We start from the raw sequence: 22781 nt of genomic DNA, 5'->3' as shown, positions 1-22781 counted from the left end.
TGCTTTCAAGACAATGGTCATGACGCGACATTTCCTTTCTTTTTATAACTTTTCCCTCCTATATTTCCAACAAGTATTAATTTTACTGAAACTTGCATCATACAAAGTGCAATGTAATATGTTTTTTAATTAATAAAAATGGAAATAGGGGTATTACATATGAAAAAAAAGAACTAATGAAATTCCATTTAACGTGTATTTTTGGATAATTAAGTTTCAAAAGGACAATTATAATTTTCTTTTTATATTTTTCTATAAGTTGTTTTGTTTTAACTTTTAAAATTAATATTCAGGAACTTTTTCCCAAGTTTTTTCTTTTTTCTGTAAAAATTTTCTATAATTATCATAAAATTTTCAAATCTATGCTTAGTTAAAAACACACTTTTTTCTTCTTAAAATAAAAGCAAATATGGAAGGAGAGGGAAACTTGGAAGTTATTTATGTGTATGGGACATATATACAACGCAAACTTATGACAATGATCACATGCCCCGCTATGAACTATACGATCAATATTCATGCAATTGTACAATTTATTCAGACATACAAGAATGTGTTTCATAAAAAGAACCTATAGATTATGTATGTTGAATTAATTAAAATGATGATAAATGCAAACACATTGAGCTTTGAGGAGTGCCGATAATTACAAATAACTAATTATTATGCACAGCCATTCTGCAATTAGGATGAAAGTGACATTAGAAATGTAATTTTTATCAGCTGATCTCATGGGAATTGTTTTTATCGTTTGAGTGTTTGACAAGAAATTCTTTCGTTAGTTGGTGCTTGAATCTAGTTTGAAGACATAATAGTGGTCTGAAGAGTTAGGGAGAGGTTGTTTCTTTCTTGTACTGCCTTGCATATAAGGATTAAATTAAATACCATTTAATCTCCCTATTAATATAATTTTCTTATTGCTAAATCAGAATTTGACTCCATCTCGTACTCCCTAAATGGGGGAAGGAACAAAAAAACAAAAGATTAGATAGAATAATGATGTCCATGCAATTAGAAAATATTCAAATCCTATTGAAATTCTATTAATTCAAACTAACATATAGTAAAATACCGTTGCATTTAGTTCCCTTGTATATTATACCACAAATCCAAATCTACAGAAAATGGACAAAGGGTTTTAAGTTAGGCTAAAATGTAATTTTTGTTATTCTATTTTTTTAAATTCATGTTTTTAGTTTTCATATTTTTAATTGATATATTTTATCATCACTTTTAAAAAATTCGTGATCTTAATCTCTTATTTTTTAATTGAAATATTTTATCTTTTATTTTTAAAAAGTCATAATTTTAATTATTATGATCAATTTTAAATGTATATATTATGTGAAAGTTAATTGATAATTATTCGTTTATTATATAAATGATAAATGTTTTTTTAAAAAATAAAAAAAATACACGGTTAACAAGTTTAAAATTAATCAAGGAGATTAAATTTTCAAATTTTTAAAAAATGAAAAACAAAATACCTCAATTAAAAAATAGGGAACTAAAATTATGAATTTAAAAAAATAGAAAATTAATGTCTCAATTAAATAATAAAAAAATTAAAATCACAAATTTAAAAAAATAAGAAGAAAAAAATTACATTTTTATTCTTAATTTATGCAAGAATGGAATTAAATAAGTGCGGGACCACTATTAGTGCTGATAATTTTCTCAGCCAAAAATAGAGAGGAAAAAATCAATCACAACAATAAGCAACTCATATTTAAGGTTAGATTTAATTTATTCACACAAGCATTCAGATTCTGGAATGTGGTAATTAAGAACAATATTTCATACGTATTCCATAATCAAGGAAGTGCACTTAATTTGATTAGTAATGTATGGCTGAAAATCTCAATCGGAATAATACTAAGCAAACTAAATGAAAGTTGGAAGATTGGAAACAAGTGAAAGAGGTGTTGGCCTGTTGGGATAAACATGAAACAGTTTTTTTTAAGCTTTTGTAATCGTTAACTGAAATTTAAAGTTAAGATTAGTTTACTCAAAGCTAATAGATTGCACTCAATGAATCTCATCTGTGCCACGCGTATCTTCTTTAGTATATCCTTTCCATTTTAACAAATTTAAAGTAAGCACGGAATAACCTCTGTTGCCAGCATACATAACTGGAGCAAATCTCTTTGTCTCTCCTCATTTTGTTACTTCACCCTGGCTCTATTGTCTTCATCCTTATCCTTAATTTTTCAACACTATATATGTACCACTAACTTTATCTTTACTTTAATAGTTTAATACTTTAATACGATTAACAATGCATATATTGTTTTGCAAGCTCTCATGATCTTATCTTATTGCACTTAAAACAACCATGCCTACTTGTACTACCATAACAATAATCCCATGCTTTCCCACATAGAAATGAAAAAAAAGAAGCCAAAAACACCATACTACTTTTGGCTTGAAAATGACGTGTGCTATGTGACTGAAAAATGTGTATAAAATATCTGTTAATTTGTCAAGTTTATTACATTGACCACATTTATCTTTATTTTAATATAATTAACTCTAATAAAGTTGGATATATATATATGATTCACGTGCTCCAAGAATAAAGTTATTTTTTATTATTATCATTTATTTTTTTAAGATTTGATGATTGTAATAAGTAATTAATCTTAATTATTACATCTTAAAAAATAAATGATAAAAATAATAAATAATCCTAAAAAAATTACTCTTTTGAAATAAATAGATTTCTTTCTCTTTCTATATATATTACTTTACAAGCTCTTATCTTAATTATTTCACTTAAAATAACACTCTGATATTGTACATAGAAAGAATGCCACCTTTCCCCTTAAAAATGGAAAAATAAAAAGCCCAAACATTTACTTTTGGTTTGAAAACGATACGTGTACTGGGTGCTTGAAAAATGTATACAAAAGTCTATCCTAATCAGTTTTCCTTACCTCCTGACACTTTTGACAGATTCTCCTTCTTCATCATTTTAATTTCTATCTTTCTTCGTATGGTGCATTGAACCCGGCCTCATTCTACCAGTAATAGAGTATTATTTTTTCACCTGTTTTGACTAAAGCATCTTTGTCTTTGATGATTATTGAAGAAGGAACTTTAACCATAATAGGTAAATTTCAATCTTGTATATATAACTCCTCTTCAGAAAAAACTGCAAATTCCTTATACACGCATTTTGTGGATTTTGGTTTTTCACATCATCACATGGCTTATGGATATAGCTAGGATTTCCAAATTTTCCTTTCCATTTTAAATTCATTGGTGATATATAAAGAATAAATGTAGAACATATAGTGATGCCATTTAATTTTGTGTAGTAAAATAATTGACTGCTGTAATAATTAATTCAAAACTCCTATTTGAACTCATTCCTAATTAGCTAACCGTCTAGAAAAATTTAGGCTCAGAACTATCAAAATTAAACTCAAAGACTTAATTAAAAATTTGACGGGTTGACATAATGGTTAAAAATCTTTCGTTTATATACTTTGAAGACGATCTATTAAGCAGAAAATTTCATGTTCGATTGTTAGTGTGAAATTTTTTTTGGTTAATAATAGTCATAAATAAAATTACAAATGAAAATAATTTTTAATCCAATAAATTGAAAAAGTATTATTAGAAAAAAAATTCAAGACTTAAAAAGAATTTGAGCTTAAATGTTTAATGGACAACATTGACACATAGATTTAAGCATTATAGAAAATTGACAAAACAAACGTAATAATTGTTAAGCATTTTGTTCTTTGCGGGCGCATGCATCATATTATGTACTTTATTTTAATATGTTTTTAAAAAAATAAAGAAAGTGCTTGCTATAGTATTTTGTTCTTGTTGTTAAAAAAAAGTGATATTCCTTTGAATGGTTAGGGCATGTCTAAGTGGTTGGAACTAATGTGAAGGTTTCTCAAATCTCAACAGACAATATGGTATGAATCAATAGCAAGCTTACGCGTGGGATGAGGATAGAATAAGTGGTTCCTGCAAGTCCACATGGGACAATGACACGCATTTTAGGTCTTTAGGTTACACCCATGTGCCTCTGTTATGCATGGACTTGAAATTGATTTTTTCTTGTATTTTGAAGAAAAGATGTTTCAATAATTGTAAAAATAATCACTTTTATTTATTTCAATTCATTAAATTGGTATCCTTGCAATAAGATTATGACCCGTGACTGTCGACGTCCAATAAAATTAGAATTATCACACGTGAGAATCAATATCTAATAGAATTATGACATATGATTTACTCATTGACGGTCAATGTTCAATTTCAGGATTAGAAACTCAAATAATTAAATTAAAAAAAAATGAAAAACTCAATTGATGAATTAAATTATAGGGACATCGATTTAGTGAATTGAAATAAATAAAAAGATTATTTTTAGGCCTATTATAAAAGATGTTTCAAATTAATAAAAACTTGTTTGGTGAAACTTGGAATAAGGTCCTAATAAGTAAAGAAAGGGCATAGTAATGTTTTTTATATAGGACACTGATTGTGCGGCCTCAATTCCCTGTCCACAACTTTTCGATTTTCACAAATTACTAGTTTTCTTTAAATTAATTATTTTTTAACTACACTTAAAAGTTAGTACTTTTTGTTTTTATATTTTAATAAATAATAAATATTTTATTGAATTTCTTAACAATGTTTTAAGGATACTGATTTATTTTTTTATAATAAAAGGTAAGCTTTTGTACAAAAAGATCAAATTTAAGAATAAAAAAAATGTAACATTAGCCCATGTAAAGTCTAAAAAAGTTTATATTGAAAGAAGAAAATGTTTAAAATTTAATACAAGGAGAAAGAAGTATAGACTACAGAGAATAGACTAAGAAGTGGACTATGTTTTCTTTGAAGAAGAAAAAAAAACCTATTTTCATTGAAATTACAAGCAAACTTGGCCAAAAAAAGCGGAATCAATTTCTTTAGTAAATGGAAAATAATTATTCATAGAAAGCTTATTTCTAAAGAACACGAAAAACTCTCTCCATCAAAGAAAGAAACGTTGGAAAGCTCAGATATTCAGTACTTATAAGTGGTATAGTAGGATAGAGCCTTTTGTTTCATTCTTTGTTTTGTTTGATATTTTTTGTTTGAATGTTTAATCTTTTGGCCGCTAATGCCTAAGGATAGAAAGGTGATGATGGATAGAGCTAGTACTAATATGCTTCAAACTTGAAAGATAAGCTAGTTTGGATCCTTGCATTTATTAGAGCAAATGATCGATATGACCTTAATTAGAACCTAAAGAAAATGTATCATGAAGAAATGGTCATGGATATGATATTGGAAAGCAAGAGAATGTGAGACAAACTTTTCATATTTCTCGCAAATCCAGTTCAATCCCACTATCTAGCTCACCCGTATATCGCGACATATTAGGATAGAGATGGATAACACTAACATAAGTAAGGACAGACAAAGCGGACATGCTTTCATTTCTTGTCTAGCATTGAGCATTGATTTTCAAATATTCCATAAAAGGTTGACTAGATTGTGGCCACGTCTTACTCAGTTTTGTTTTGCAGATAGAGGTCAAGACTATGGTAAATATCAGAAAAACAAATGTAAAAGAAAATACAAGTTGGTGATCATGGATGACCCACCCGGTTGATCAAATTGTTGTTTGGTTGTTTTGCACCATAGTTTAAAAAAAAAAGAGAAAATAAAATTAACTTTAGTAAGAGTAGATTGCTTATTATTGTTGGTATGGCATGCTTCCCACAGTTGCATAATAGAGAATTGTGTTAATTATGTGATCAAGTGTTCAATCATTGATTTGTGCAAATGAAAAATATACATTGGAAGTTGATTAAATAATTTTAATATCTTGAATGATTAATCATTAATGAATATTGGACTTTACCCAAAAAATTACTTATCATTGTAAAGTTTAATATAATTAGTAGATAACTAAAAATATATTCATTAAGGTACACATTTTTTTATATACGTTAATATGTTACAATATTAGTTTAGTTAATCGAGGGAATTCAACCCCTAATTTTTCTTATTTTTCATTTTTTTAACCATTTCTCGGTCGTTAGGGGGAAAAAATCTGTAAATAAAGAATCAAGGTATCCATTTTTTTCTTAATTGAAACGCTTACATAAAATTTATGTAATGCCTACACTATGCTCAACTATGACTATTGGTTCAATACGTAACGTGTTTGTTCTCACGCAATTTGAATACATTTTTTTTTATATTCTTGTCAATTTTCTGTCTTTGAATTAACTACTTCTATTTATAGTTCTTTGTATTATCCAATTACTTTTCATTTACATTATTTCATCCTCTTTAATTAAATTAATTTGATTTATTTAATTTCCTGCATTTTCATTTTTCAATGAAGGTATTCACGAGGTAGGTGCCACGTCAGCAATGATGACATTCCAAATATCTTTATCTAATACTAGTTGACACGGGTTGGAGGGAGGGATGCGGTGAAGACAAGAGAAAAAGGAAACGAAATGAAAAAAAAAATCAGAAAATTTTAAGTTACGTGATATAAAAGAAAATGAAAGAGAAAAAAGAATAAATTATCTTTTCACCGTTTTGGTTATGCAAAAAATGAAAAATAATAAATAAATAAATATTTCCCTTAAAAGAGTAAGAAATTTATATTACTATATTATCATCATTAATTATTTCATTCTTATTTTTAAGTATATTTTATTAATTAAAATAAAATCAACCTTAGTTTTATCACGTTTTGGCCATGGTACTACTCTATCATACTGTGCATGTTGCCTTTTATGAAGAAAAAAAAAAAGTTAACTCTTCTGCTTTCTTTTCAAATGCGTTGAGAATAAAATTTGCGTGGGATCCACTATCTCTCTTTTTAGCTTGTCGTCTTCTTTTCATGTTCCTTGCCTCCAATTATTTCTTTCTTTTTCCAAGGCAAACACAGATACAATCAAAATTATTCTATTTTATTAATATAATTTTGGAATCAAAATCATTTATCTTACTTCACACTTCTTTCTATTTCTTTTCATATCTCTTTTTTTTAGGGTTTCCTATCTCCTTTTATTGAAGAAAAAAAAAATATAAATATGAGTAAACTAAACAGTATCTCTCAAAAAATTTCTCCAATATTTTTCAAACATTAATCTAAAATTACATTCACTCTTCTCGAGCCATGCATAGCCTAAACCACAAAGCCGCCATAGAGCTAAGCTGTATATGAGGTTGGCTTAGCTGCAAGATATGGAGCTTTTTTAGGGGATCGAACATATAAAAGTGAAGAGATATTGTATCTGTATAAAAAGAAAAATAGAAAGAGAAAAGAGAGAAGGTGAAATAAGAGGATTAATTTATAATAAGATACACTGATATAGAGAGAGAAAATATAGTTATACAAAGTGTTGTATGATAGCCAAAATTGTATATATTATATATTATTATATAAATAATAGGTTTAATTATCTAAACTTATCCGTTTTAATTTTTATAATTAATTAATAAAAATTTTAATCTCTGAAATTTACATTTTAATTCTCACATTGAGAATTAAAATATAAATTTCAAGAACTAAAAAATTTATTTATTAAATTTCAAGAATTAAAAAATTCACTTATTAACTATACAAATTAAAAGAAATAAGTTTAGAAATTATAAAAATTAAATCAATAATTAAACCTAAATAATATAACTCAAAAGTGAACACCATGTAATTGGACAATAAAAGTTATTTAAAAATAGTTATTTTTTGCACCATATTTTATATAATATATTTTACAGCCACTATTTTTTTTCATTGCAACAATAATTTACTACACACATTTTTATCTTTAATTTTTTTCCTGTGCTGGACATTTTGTTAAAGAAATTATATGAATACAAATTCTCAAATATATATTAAAAAAATCCAAAGGGTAACTGTATCTCATTGTTTATTAAGGTCTAGGTCAGCTTTGGGATCCCAACCCCATCATCCATTTCTACAAAAGAAGGAAATATAATATCTGTATGGCTAATCTTCTTTTCGTGATGTTGTAATCTCTTTCTTTTTGAATTGCATATTCGAGGAAGTCTTATGACACAGGGATGGCTACCACTTATATACAAACACCGCAGCATTATCTACTAGCATATCTTACAATATTAATCCATTTTGTATTCATTATGGTCGTTCATTTTGCAAATTATTAAATCAGAAGGACTCAGTATGAGTGGGTTTCCTATTATTATACATGAATAATCCTATTACATGTATTTTCATTTTTCTTTCTATTTTAAATTTACGTATACAAGAAATTTATAAATACAAATTAAATTATCATAATTAATTAAAAGAAAAAGCTACATGCAATGGCACTTGCAATTTTAACTCAACTGGGGGGCATCATATTGTCTTCAACTACACAAATTGAGTGATTAAGTGGATACTCCTATCTTTTTCCTTATAAATATGGTAGTATTGTATGTTGTCTCTCCAAAGACATTTCACTCTTTCATGTAGAACATCTCACTTATCTTGAGAGAGTTATACATAATACATCTACACCACACCATGAATCATCAACTTATCGAAGACCATATGATGCTCTTCCCTTGGCTATGCCCTGGTGGTGCATTCACTGAAGTAACTCCTCAACAAGGTCTTCATCCATATACTTTTGGAAAGTTTTAACATTTTTTTGGGTATATATTGATTCGATTCATTTGTATCTTTGACATGAAATTGAACACCCTTCTTAATTTAATTTCAATTAATTTGTTCATGTCTATGCTATAGGGGAAAATAATAAGCCAAGGCACAAGCGAAATAGAAAGAATAGAGGAGGAGAAAATGGCACCATCATCACCAAGAAGAGAAAGCTCACCGTAGAGCAAATTAGTCTTCTTGAGCGAAATTTCAGCAATGAACATAAACTTGAGTCTGAAAGGAAGGACCAGCTCGCATTGGAGCTTAGTTTGGACCCTCGACAAGTTGCGGTGTGGTTTCAAAATAGACGTTCTCGTTGGAAGACTCAAAAATTGGAGGAAGAGTACTCCAATCTTAAGAATGTTCATGAAACCACTATGCTCGACAAATGTCATCTTGAGAATGAGGTAGGTTCACCTAATTAATTTCTTTCTATATAGCTTTTCATTATTATTATAATTATTATTGGCCTATAACATTCTTGTACTTGAAACAATGTGTTGTTGTTGGGGGGGATAGTTTGTGAAAACCATAAACCATGAGTTTGAGTAAGACTCATTTCCATCTGATGGCTTTGGTAGTCGAACACGGTCTAAGCTGTGTTATTTTCTTTCTCACAACAATAATGCCAATTTTGGGCAAGTTTATTCATGTTTCTTCTTGTGTGTTTTTTTATGTTTTATAGTCTAGTGCCTTTAGTTCTAAAAGGCTAAAAGTCGTTTCTTTATGAAGATTATTTAAAATATAAACCCAAGAACAAAATTTGCTAAGTTGTTGACAATATATGATAAGTTAAAGAGTACTCAAATATTTGGACAGTAAAATCTGAACATCATATATTAGTCAAGTATGGGATACTAATTAACTAATAGTCTATAATTATATTATTATCTTCATGTATCACTTAATATATTAAAAAAAATCTAAGAAAAGCATTTTCGAAAAATTGTTTTAGAAAAAGATTATTGTATGCTAAATGGAAAGTTTTTCTGAAGAAGACATTGGCAAATGATTTGACATGAAACACAAAAAAGCATCATATCCTTAGTGTATGTATGTACTAAAGCCTCTGTCTTTCGGCCTTGGATAAAGTATGTACTATATTTTGTGAGCCGACATTCGACATTGCTTAATGCGCACTTCTAAGAATGCACATTACATGTTTAAATACGCTGCATCTTAATTAATGAACCCCCCAAAAAAAATTGCCGAAACCTTTATCAATAAGGAAATTAATCTTTTTATATAATGGCATCACAATTCATCAAAAAATGAAAAATATAATGTCTTCATTTTTTTTCTGGTAGGTGTTGAAGCTCAAGGAGCAGCTTTTGGAAACAAAGAAGGAGATTGAGCAGCTACTAGAGCGTGGTGAAAAAGCCCCAAGCAACAACTCCAGTTCCTCACAGTCAATGGAAGAAGCTGTGAACCCACCATTTCTTGGAGAGTTTAGGGTGGAAGAATATGATGATGGTGATGTGTTCTACATTCCAGAGACTCATCACATCAATGGGATGGAATGGATTAATCTGTACAATTGAAACCTCAAGAAAGCTTAATTAGCATTTTGTAAATAATTTGAATTTTAATCATCTAATTAAATTGTTTCCTCTGCAAGCTTACAAGTTAGTAGTGTAAATATGCCATGGTCATATATAATTTGCATTTTGACTTCACTTAATAAATAGTATCATTTAGTTTATTGGAGAAAAATTAGTCTCACCTTCGACATGTAGGAAATTCAAACTTTTTTTACGATATAATTTTTAATATATATTATAAATGTGCCTTCTTTTTTCCATAACTTATCACACTTCTCATAGAGCCAGGGGATTATATAAATAATATAGTTATTATATAGGGATTTGATCTTCAATAATGCTTTGTGTTTTGTGAACAAATACCCTATATCCTAATATGATAGGACCCTTACTTTAGGGGGGAAAAATAAACGTATAAAAGTCAAAGAAAAAAATTATTCGTTTGATATATATGCCACCGGGTTAGTCATGTAGCTAATCAGTACATTGAATTCGAACTTCAACGGATTCGAACTTCAACGGGTAACTTTATCTTTCCAAGATAACAATGGATTGTTCAATTTTTTCCCGGAATGTAATAATGAAGAAATTCCTTATTGAGTTTGTGTTCTTTTTCAGAGAGCCTTTTCTTGAAAATGATGGGCCTTATTGCCAAATAAAGCATTATTTTGTAGATTTTTTGGGTTAAATTAAGTTACATATTTGAAGAGGTTTTCTAATTTTTATTTAATTTTTAACAATGAAAAATACTTACCGTCAGGCATCATCAAGTACAAAATAAATAAATAAAAACTGATTACGGAGAAAAAAACAATTAACCCTTTATATATATATATATATAGTATTTTACTCGTAACATGCCTTCTTATTAATTTAACATCAAAATCTCCTGATGTTGTAATAAGTAATAACAGTTTTAATTATTGAAGAGAAAGTACGGATTAAATATTTTTAAGTTATTAAAATATTAAATATTTCTATTTTTTATGTTTTTATTTGAAATGATTGAAAAAAAAATCTTTTGAGAATATTTTTTTATCAATAAATCTTATGAGAATATAAGAGCATTTGATTGGTGTTCAGTTTTTAGTTTTAGGAAGCATTTTTTATTAAGATATTTTTGGTGTAGTTTGATACTTTATATATATATATATATATATGGCTTCATTGTATTTATCTCTAATTTTTTATTTTTGACAAATTTTATTCCCAATTTTTGTATTTATGAATGAAAAAATAATTAATGCAAAATTTGAAAGTTTTTAAAAAGTTAACGATAAAGTGTGTCAAATTAAAAATTACCCTTCTCAACCAACCTGTTTTTTTTGTATTCTCTTGATATATAGATATTTACCAAATTCAAACCCAGTACCTTATGACCATTTGTCATAGGGAAATTACTATCGGAACCAAGGACCCCGGTTCTCAACCAACCTGCTCATCCCACTTCCCAACCCACCTCTTTTCGAAACCATAGTTTTTTTTATCTTTTCCAATCTATCACATTCAATTTTTTAGTTATAACTTGAATTATAATATTTTTTAAAAGAAATAATTAAAAACAATAATATATTACAATATAAATGATTTATCATAAATTTAAAATATAATTTACTAGTTAAAAATATTCATTTATAATTTTTTAATTAAAATATAATTCATATATTTAGAATTGTTTATTTCCTATAAATTATAAATCCTTTTTTCAGAGGATAAATTATAAATCTTAGTAGTATAAAATAAATATTTATTCCGTATAATTTACATAGTGAGATAAAAACAGGAGGCAAGGAACCAAACAGAAAGGGGATGCGGAAGCCGGAGAATTAAAATGGTAAATATTAGTGCATATAGAATAATTAAAGTGGTGCAAGTAATTTATGAGTGAGATTGATTTATTCAGGGTTTTTAATTTTTATTGTGTATAAATTTTTTTGGACTAGCAGCGTGTATTGTGAATGAGATTAACATGTGATCCAATAAATTAAAAAAACATCTTCAATTTTTTATTCAAGACAAAAAATTATTCGAAGATTCAAATCCTAATTAATTCATAATATAAAATAAATTTTATCTCAAGAGAGTGTACTCAATATTTAGCATAAAGATTAGTTATAATTTGTTATGGAAAATTTTCGTATTGATTCAACTGTAAAAAAAAGAATAAATGTTACTAGTAAACTAGTAATATGGTGCATTGAATTAAATAAGGTTATCCAGAAAAGCACATAATTGTGAGATGAGTCATCCCGAAACCTAATCCAGTGAGAGACATGGACAGCCCACAGCTGTAACCCTCTTCTTCGCACGTGTCACGCCCGAAGCCCTAAACCCAATCCAACTCACCCAAGCTTCCTCGTGTTGCTTTTTTCTCTCTCTCTCGTGCTTCGTTTCAGTTTCAATTTCAATTTTCAACTCCTCAACTCAACAACAAAACTTCCAACTAAGTTCCTTCCACGCTGGTAGAGTTTCCAACACCACACCAGCCACAGAAATAAGTTTGTGGAAAATAAGAAAACAACATTTTACTGTTGTTACCGTTCTACCTAAGAAGAACAATCTCAAACTAATACACAACACAAAAAGAGTTACTTAAGAAGCATAGTGTGGAATTATTGACTTAAGAAATTTGAAAACCACTTTGTCCCATCCCACTTGGACTTCCACCTCACCCCTTTTTCTCAACGCCATGAAAATAGGTCAGGCTCTTTCTTTCTCCTCTCTCTCTCTCTCTCTCTCTCTCTCTACTTTTTTTCTTCTTCTGTGAATTTACTAAATACCAATTGCTCCAAGATCCGTGTTTGAAATTTGTGCTTTGCTTAATTAGTATACTATTCTTCTATTTATGTATCTCTTACTCTTCCAATTTTCCGTAGCGTGATTTCTTGCTCTTTCTGCTTCTAGTACTTCGTTTGCTTTTGTTTTTATTCTTTAATTAGTTTATTCTTTCGTTCTTAAGAGCTAGCTGGTAAATAGAAAATAAATACTAGATATAATCCTTTGGTGAATGATAAAATATTTCGATGGAATCTGAATTGTTTTGTTTATAATTATTGCTTGCTGAGGAAAGCAACTTTTTTGTGTATGTCTGTGTGTCTGTGGCATTCTCTAAAAGAAAATCAAGGTTATTAAAAGGACTTGCTTGGTGCTAATGCTTATTATGCTTTCTGCGATTTTCACCAATTTTACCAAGACTTATCTTTGATATATGGGGTTAAAAGTTTTGGTTTGATTTAGTTTGGTTTGTGGATCTAAAAGTGGAAGGGAATTACCATGTAGTGTAAAAATATAACATCATCTCATGGATAAGATCCTAGGCGTAAAGGGGAATTTTTGCCTTTGTTTGAGTAGGTTTAGTGAAGATTAAAATATGACTTTTAAAAAATAAATAATTATATAGCTGAGAGGGACATTTCATATATATATATTTGTCCTGAACTGTGCTGTTTCCATTTCACTCTGTTCTGAAAAGAATAATAGATTGATCCAGAAAAACGAAGAGCATTGCGATGATGTCAAGGTGGATGGGTGATAATATAATATAATAAAATACTGGTTTTAATTTGTGCCATCTAACAAAGCTGTAGCCAAGAATTGCAATTGCACATATTGGATTTGAATAAGACTCATTAAGTGACCTAAAACACGATTGTCACTTGATACATAATAACCTTATATTATAATTCTGGACACAGTAGTCTATAGTGTGCTATAGCAGAGATTTGGAATGGAGTGGCCCTGGACTGCTGTGAGATTCCGATAGTGGAGTGGTATTCAATAGTAGCCATTGTGGCCACAATAGTGGCTTTTCGTGTGCTATAGAGGTGCTATCATGATATAATTTTCAAAAACCATTTTTACCCGTGGAGTACTGTTGTTCAGGGTTTTGTTGGGTACATATTCCGCATGTTACCTCCTTTTGTCCTTTGTTCCTTCTCACATTGAAACTTTTCTTTTTAGACTTCCTAGATTGCATTCTGCTCATTTCTATCTAATTTTATTCTTTTTCTATTAATTTCACAAAAATATTTTATTTTTTGACTTAATTACTATGTTCTTATTGCTCCTAGGTTGATGGTGTGTGTGTAAACTGACTTATTATTTATCATGCATTTGTTTAATTTTGGGTATTTAGTTTTGTTTTGATTATTTATGTGTGTAGTATATATATTTGTAGTTCGTATTATAACATTTAAAATAGAGGTCATTCTGATATTTCCAGTGTTGGCCACTACGCATCGCTATCCAGGATTGATAAAGATAACTATGATTCTAGATTCACATAACTGAAGATTGCACTTATGAATATACAAACACACATAAATATATAAATATATGCATAACAGAATAATGTTATCCTTCTGTCTATTGCTTTCTGCTGCATTCAAGGTATTAATCGTGGGCATCTGGACATATTTATCTTGTCTCGTCTTTTGTGCTTTCTTTCATGTGAACTGGAACCGAAATCATCAAATGTATTGCATGCAAGGATACAAGTTCATTATCTCTTGTCCATTGGTTAAAGTATGGTTATGCATTAAGGACTCAGTATTGCAGGAAATATATTAAAGTCTTCTTTTTATTAAAGCAAAAATGTGGAGCTTTGTTTCTTGAATTTTGAAGTTAAGCTTCCTCTATACTGTTTGTAGTCAAAAAATATTATGCAGTATGTACTATTTACTCAAGAGCATAACTCGATGGCTCAACTGCTCTTGTATTTTTGAAGATGCTTGATCCTAAGATTGAATCCCTGACCCCTAGGTCACTCTACCTCACTTTGGCTTACCGTTCCCCTCCCCAAACACCCCTTTTGTTACCACCAAAGAAAAATGTTAAATAAGATTTGTTCTTTACTATTTATCCAGTGTAACAATTTTTTTGCTAGTTAATGGTTGAATCCATCTAAGTTATCATCATCTCAAGATATTCAGCTAAGTTACAAGAGCATCAATTTTCCAACTTAGAAATGGCTGCTTGGGTTTGGCTAGAAGAGAGAACTGGTAAACAAGTAGATGGAAATAAATAAATAAAATCCAAATTTCATCAATTGAAGACTAGGCTGGTCAACCCCTTGATGTAAATTTCTTCCATTTGTAAAAGCAATGCTTAATTACTTATTTCTTTGGTGAATGAAGCACATGGAATAATATTTTAAACTCATTTACTTTATAATTTTGCAGTAGATTTGATAGTTGCTACTATTTAGTCTAACAAGTGTATTGGCATGTAATATATATTTTTGTATTCCTTGTGTTTTCTGACATGTGAATCTATTCAACCTGATCTTATGACCTCCACAGATATCAGCAATTGATCAAAGGTCATTTTGTTTTTGTGGCTCTGAGAGGGGAGTGATTCTAAACTAAAATATATGGGGGCTGGGGAAGAGAGTACAGCTAAATCTTCTAAAGTATCTTCGGCAGCTCAGGTTTTTTCCCTACTATCTTCCTGCTCTTTTCTCTTTTCCTTGTCCTTTCTCTCCCGTCTCATTATCTTCTCTGTTTACTTTAGCAGGAGACACCAACAGCACTTGCATATCCTGACTGGTCAAGCTCCATGCAGGTAGTGTAATATATGATATTGGTTCATTGGGAATATATGTTGATAACTAATGCATGTGCTTCTTATTTAGGCCTATTATGCTCCTGGAGGCACTCCACCTCCCTTTTTTGCCTCAACTGTTGCTTCCCCAACTCCCCATCCCTATTTATGGGGAAGCCAGGTAAATGTAGTACATAATTTGGGATATTATATGCTATTATACTTTATAGAAGTGAATCTTCTTATTTACAATTTTGTTAATTTTCCCAGCATCCTTTGATGCCGCCATATGGGACTCCAGTCCCATATCCAGCTATATATCCTCCTGGGAGTATCTATGCTCATCCTAGCATGGCAGTGGTAGGCCACTTGCTCACTCTCTAATCCCTGGAAAGCCTCTTAAGCCTGAGCAGAAAAGGATGAATTTCTCATCTGCTTGTAGGCGACTATGTATGTTCACTACCTTTACCATAATTGGGCATTTTAATTCACAATCTTTCCTTTTTTTAATCATTATGCTAGAATCCAAGTATTGTCCAGCAAAGTACAGAGATTGAAGGGAAGGGAGCTGATGGAAAAGATCGGGACTTGTCCAAAAAATTGAAAGGAACTTCTGCAAATACAGGTTCCAAAGCAGGAGAAAGTGGAAAGGCAGGCTCAGGTTCAGGCAATGATGGCATATCGCAAAGGTTTGGCAAATATCTGGTTAATTTTAGATCTTTTGTCGTTTCTTTCTGAGTTTCTCTTCAATTTGCATTTCTAATATGGATTTCCATTAAAAAATTATTAAACAGTGGAGAAAGTGGTTCAGAGGGTTCATCAAATGCTAGTGATGAGAATACTAACCAACAGGTACGTAATAGATTATTATTAATGCATGTGCTTTCACTCGCTTTTGAAAATAATAACCTTGTTGAAATCTAAATGGGGCCTCTTTTTCCTTTTACAATTATCTGTCTTTGTTTTTTGATGTTCGCAGCTTAAGTCTGAATTGAAATGGTTTAATTAAAAACGTCTCAATCTTTTTCTAAACTGTTTTTGGCTTTGGTCTGATGACTTCTCCATAGGAATCAGCTGCAAAAAAGAAGGGAAGCTTTGACCTGATGCTTGTTGATGGTATGCATCACATCCATTCATGATTATCTTTTTTTTTTTTCCCTTCTCAATTGCTGAGGTGAGTTGACATTTCCATCAACTTTTCAGGAGCCAATGCACAAAACAATTCTGCTGGTGCCATTTCTCAATCTTCTGTGCCTGGAAAGCCTGTTGTCCCAATGCCAGCAACTAATCTTAACATCGGAATGGACTTATGGAATGCATCTTCTGGTGGTGCTGAAGCTGCAAAAATGAGACATAATCAATCTGGTGCCCCGGGAGTTGCCCTTGGTGATCAATGGGTACAAGTATGAGTCCTCCAGTTGTTTTTTGAAGAAATTGTTCTTAGCATGTTTTGCTTTGTGTGATGATTATTTTACATCCTTATGTGTAATTACGTATACTAATATATTTTAAAAGAAATGCTTTTGTTGATACAATACATCTTGTTCCCACATATGGACATCCATTATCATGTTTCCATCATTGCATTTTATGTTAGCTGCCTATACCTGACCAAGCCTTGGTTGGAGGGGGATTGGAGGGAAACAAGGGAGCTTAAATACTTGAGTTAATAGACTCTATTGACTAAATTATCTTTTGTTTAAATACTTGAGTATGAGGACCAAAATCAAATTCTGAAGGAGACTAAAAGTGTAATTAAAATTAAGTCTTGGTTTTATTAGTCTACTAACTACTGTAAAATTAGTTATTGTCTCCCTTCCCTTCCCTTCCCCTCCCCTCATTTGAACCTAGTGTAATGGCTATGCTTGATTTTGGTAGGATGAACGTGAGCTGAAAAGACAGAAAAGGAAACAGTCGAACCGAGAGTCAGCTAGGAGGTCAAGATTACGCAAGCAGGTGACTTTCTAATATCTATTTCATGCACCCTTGTTAGTAAAGAGACTAGAAGTATCCTTTAATTGTGTCATATTTGGAGGATAGAGCCTAGAAGATATATTATTTGACTATGCATATTCATACTACCAATTTACAAAAGAGAAAAAAATGATGTGTTTTACATTTCTTGTACCAACCAGGCTGAGTGTGAAGAGTTACAAAAGAGGGTGGAGTCGCTGGGAGGTGAGAATCAAACTCTCAGAGATGAGCTTCAGAGACTTTCTGAAGAATGCGAGAAGCTTACATCAGAAAATAATTCTATCAAGGTAGATTTCTCTTACCATTCTGCCTTCACAAGCATTGGCCCTTTATTTCTTTTTGTTGTGAGCAATTTATATGTTGACATGTCTCAACTCATGACCTCAAATTTTATCTTCTGAACATAATTGCTTTAAACAGGAAGAGTTGGAGCGGTTGTGTGGTCCAGAAGCAGTTGCTAACCTTGGATGAGAAAGCAACGCATTTCAGTTCCTCAGTTTAGTGTTTGATGGTAACGGCAAAATTTGATAGATTCTTAATTAAGACGAATCTGCAGCTAGAATTTTCTTATCAATGGCCAGGTCTCTTAATTGAGAATAGGATATAAAGTTTTTTTCTTTGTTATACTAACTCTATGTCATTAACCCTCAATTGTAATTGCCCTTGTGATTTTACATGTCATTTGTTTGTAATATTAACCAGTACCTTAGAATAGAAAACGTAGGCTACTTGAGCACTTTTGTTCAGAACTTAGTTTTGCAAGTGATGTTAAGAATCCTGCTTCAACTTTTCAAATCTTTCACTAGTTGACTATGGAATCATTTTTGTTCTACTTTACGTGTGCTTGAGCTGATTGATGAATCAAAGGTATAACTCTTGTCAAATGTGCATTCGATCTCATGTTTGCATACGATTGGACACATTCGTGGAAGTTTTGAAAGTTACCCGTTGGTGAGTGATTTGCATATTTTTGTGAGGGTGCATCTTTTAGATTAATATAATCTTAGATTTTTTTTTTCATTATCCTGTGGCAAAACTTTTACGATGACAATAACCTTTTCTTTTTTCCCTCCAAAGACAAAGACAATAGCCTTTTTAAATGAGGATAAAACAAAGTTGCTGATTGTTTAGTGTGTTTGAGTTTGAGTTTTAGTGTCAACCAATGGAATCCTTTTTAAACTCAATTCTTACACTTATATTACTTATTCGTTTGTGTATTGGAAAGTACAATTTGAATGTCATTCTTATGAGTCCAAACACTTTCACAACGGAATTTATTTTGTGCAAAATAAATATCGGGTATTTATTACCTCTAGAGCAGTGCTGGGATGGTGTAAGCAATACCGCTACCAAATACAATGGTTCATGAACAATAATCTCACGGAGCTGTGTCAAAAAAAGAAAGATAATCTTTCATCTAGTTCACGTATATAAGATTAATGACAACTTAAATATAAGATTAACCAAGTGACTGAAAAATGAAGAGAGAAGAGGGAAGGGATGTGGATTTCCAGGGGTTGGAGAAGGATGAAGGAAGGGAGAGGGTGAAGTTATAAGTTCGGATTCCTCTCAAATAATATTTTTAACAAAACAACTAATATTTACAAATAAAAAAGACTTAATTGCAAATTATACCATTCAACTTTTATTATTTCGTAAATTTTATCATTCAAGTTTTATTTTTATAAATTTTATTTTTTAAATTTTTAATTTTTGCACATTTTACTACCGTGGACAAAAAATTAATGATTTTGAATTTTGACATAAATTGCATATATACCACTGTAGAGAAGTGACTTTTAACATCAGTTATAATTATAACCAATGTAAAAAATTATTTTTCTACATTGATTATAACTATGACCAATATACAAAAATATATAAAAACGAAGTTTTATATTGTTTTGTTACCAAAGGTAAAATGCACAAACTGAAAATTTAAGAAAAATTAAAAGTTAAGTGGTAAAATTCATAGAAAAAAAACTTGAATGATAAAATTTATAAAATTATGAAAGATGAATGATAAAATTTATAAAAATAAAATTTAAATAATAAAATTCGTAAAATAATGAAAATTTAATGGTAAACTTTGCAAGCCTAAAAAAATGTAGAATTTTGTTTTCAATTCCAACTACGTTTTGAATAAAATGGTCTGTCTTTAGACTATAACAAATGTCGTTTATTAATTCAACCATTCATTTATTTTCCACACCTATATGTCACTCTTGATTGCCCAAGGCCGCTGATGATACGATAAATATATCAAGTTTGTCAACCGTTTGGGTCAATGACTTCATTGAGGGATTTCAATTTATTTACGTGTGAGTTTAAAGTTTCATATATAATATACTTAAGATTGGAATTGATGAGAAAAATGTAAGAAAAGAGACTCATATAATGTTTTGAAACTTTAGGTAAAAATGCAGTGTCACTTTTATACTTAAGGTTGTTACTTGGCTAATTAATGTAGACACCTTTTTTCCAGTTCTCCTTGACTTAACACTAACAATGTCAATAAAATGCTTTTGATTTGATTTTTGGATAAAGATAAGAGTCATATGAATCAATAACTATTATATATATATATATATATATATATGAAAAATGGAAACTCATATTCTTTAATAAACTCTTTTCAACACACATTTTTATTATTAGGTTAATTAAACTTGTATATGTATGTATTATTAAATTTTAAGGATTCGATATATAATGAGTCATTAAGGACTGAGTTCACAAGGCTAAAGTAAAAATGAAGACTTTAGTGTAGAGTGAAGTTTAAGGCTGATCATTTATATTCATTCAAATTAAAATGATCTTGTCATTGTAATTCTGATTATTTAAACTTGAAAGTTTAACGAGAAACATTCAAAAGCCATGCATTTTGAATATTAAAATTGTCAGTTTAAATTCTGCACAAGCATGAACTAATAATATAGAAGAGTTATAAGATTAATTTGGTACTTAAACATGAAATTTATAAAAATTGCAATGAGGATTTGCCACCATCATGTATCTAAATATGACTTATTTTCTTACAAGCAAATATGACTGTTTTTTTTAAAATGCATAGAGTTTGGTAATACTTAATACGGAGTAAAATACTTAATAAAAAAATGAAAAGGCAAAAGTAAAACCGAACGGGACGTGAAAAGGAAAATAAGGGTACTGATAATTAGGACATTTGTATTAGTTTTTGTTTGCGTTATTTATTAATATAGACTAAAATACATAAATAGAATAACTTTTCGAGCATTAACTAATTGGATGAGTTCAACTAGACGTTGTTGGTTGGTTGCGCACAGCTTAAGTAAACTTTACTTACAATAGAAAGTTTAAATCTTCTAAATCTATATATTAGTCTCATAATTATATAGAAATATTCGGTTAAAATCTTGCTTTAACCCCACCTCGTATATTAGGTAACCACAGAAAAATAACACTCCAAGAGTTGACTAAAGTTTAATGGATGTAACCTGGACCAAAAAGCCTTACGTAAGATAATATCATTGTAATCTTCAGTGATCATCAATCATTATAAATAGGACAGGAAATAAGGCAAGTCCATAACACTAAAGTATTGGTTGTACTTGTAATCCATTCCGATTTCAAAGTCCTCTTGTGTTTCTCTCCCTCTTTTTTTTTCTTTTCTTCTTCTCTTGACATAGCTAGGGAATAGTCCAAATGGGTTTCAAAGTTGGCCTGGTTGTCTTCTTCACGCTCTTGACATTTACGACACCAAGAACATCTTCACTGCGTGGCTCGGATTCACGTTTGTTCTCAACAGCACGTACCATCATGGAACCATCACCTTTGCCGGAGCCGACCCCACCTTGAAGAAGACTAGGGATGTCTCGGTGATAGGTGGCACCGGAGATTTCTTCATGCACAGAGGAATTGCCACCATTATGACCGATGCTTTTGAAGGTGAAGTTTACTTCCGGCTTTGTGTTGATGTCAAGTTCTATGAGTGTTGGTGACTTGCAAAGTTTGTTTAGTAAATAAATGGTTGTTTTCACCGCAACCTCGTCTAGTGGTTTGCTTACTGTAATAATAACATAATTGCTTCTCAGTTAGAGACAATATACATAACCTTGTCTTAAAAAAAGGTAAGGAAAATGCTAAATTTACGAAAATATATTGATCAATTGTACCAAAGTTGATCGGTATTATCTATTTAAGTTATGTTTGATTTAAAGTTACGCAAATATTTTGCCTGTTTTAGTGCAAAATTACATGTCCTAATACCTAAAAAAAGATTTGTAAAGTATTGTTAAGTTCTTTCAACTTTTTGTAAAAAAAAAAAAAAGTTCTTTCAACTTTAATTCAAAAGTACATTTAATTACTTCGATATTCGTCAACTATCTTAAAATAAGTATGTTTAAGGTTGTTTTTTTAAAAAACTAATATATAAATGGAAAAAGTAATAATTTTATAAAATTAATCTTATTATTAATTAATATTATATTAAAAGGCTAAAATGATACTTATTAAGAAAATTGGTGAAAAAACAATTAATATAATATTAAAAAATTAAGATAACACTTATTTTGAGATTTTTTTTCCTTTCAAATGTGACATATAAGAACTTATTATTTCTTTTTAAAATTATTCCGTACAATTTGTGATAATTGTTCTTGGTACCAAATAATAGTTTAGAAAATGTATTTTCCACTCCCTCATTTTTTAAGTGAAATTCTTTGGGCATCTTCAATTATTCAACGCGTTGGTGAAGAGATCTGCGAGTTGTTTTGAGCAAAACATCAAGACATTTTAAGTTGTAGCTAACTTTAGGCATGAGGGCGCGCGATACACAATGTTGCATCAGAGGTTCGTGAGTTCAACTTGGAAACCACAAGAAAAAAAAATATGATATTCAATTCGAATAGTGAACACAGATACCCATGAGGGTCATGGTGCTCTTGATGTACATTGTCGGCAAGGTCACTGAAACAAATACGGTTCTCTATCTTGTAAGTGTAATTTTCTCTGGTGTAATCCTAGTCACAGTTTCGGACAAGGTATGAACCACAAAAATGAAATGAATGGGAGTATAATTA

The 22781-nt window shown here is 30.1% G+C and overlaps 2 protein-coding genes across 5 annotated transcripts; both read left to right on the top strand.

Moving 5' to 3' along the window:
- Nucleotides 1–8442: 8442 nt before the first annotated feature.
- On the top strand, nucleotides 8443–10282 carry LOC114382374 (homeobox-leucine zipper protein ATHB-40-like). Its single transcript, XM_028341753.1, has 3 exons — nucleotides 8443–8618; nucleotides 8756–9072; nucleotides 9973–10282. The coding sequence occupies exons 1-3, from the start codon at nucleotides 8531–8533 to the stop codon at nucleotides 10204–10206; spliced, it is 639 nt and encodes a 212-aa protein (XP_028197554.1). The 5' UTR covers nucleotides 8443–8530; the 3' UTR covers nucleotides 10207–10282.
- Nucleotides 10283–12580: 2298 nt separating this feature from the next.
- Nucleotides 12581–18558, top strand: LOC114382354 (G-box-binding factor 1-like). Of its 4 annotated transcripts, none has more exons than XM_028341717.1 (12): nucleotides 12581–12905; nucleotides 15507–15634; nucleotides 15718–15768; nucleotides 15839–15928; nucleotides 16018–16107; nucleotides 16270–16436; nucleotides 16542–16599; nucleotides 16815–16863; nucleotides 16951–17150; nucleotides 17626–17703; nucleotides 17883–18008; nucleotides 18142–18558. In XM_028341717.1, exons 2-12 carry the CDS (start codon nucleotides 15578–15580, stop codon nucleotides 18190–18192), a joined length of 1017 nt encoding a protein of 338 aa, XP_028197518.1. In that variant the 5' UTR covers nucleotides 12581–12905; nucleotides 15507–15577; the 3' UTR covers nucleotides 18193–18558. The 4 variants fall into 4 exon arrangements, with proteins under 4 accessions (XP_028197518.1, XP_028197535.1, XP_028197543.1 ...); XM_028341734.1 differs by having other exon boundaries at nucleotides 12582–12905; nucleotides 15721–15768; XM_028341742.1 differs by lacking the exon at nucleotides 12581–12905 and having other exon boundaries at nucleotides 13064–15634; nucleotides 15721–15768.
- Nucleotides 18559–22781: the final 4223 nt, after the last annotated feature.

Source organism: Glycine soja, chromosome 2 (genome assembly GCF_004193775.1).
Source record: "Glycine soja cultivar W05 chromosome 2, ASM419377v2, whole genome shotgun sequence".
Taxonomy (NCBI): domain Eukaryota; kingdom Viridiplantae; phylum Streptophyta; class Magnoliopsida; order Fabales; family Fabaceae; genus Glycine; species Glycine soja.
This window is presented reverse-complemented; position numbering and strand designations above follow the sequence as displayed.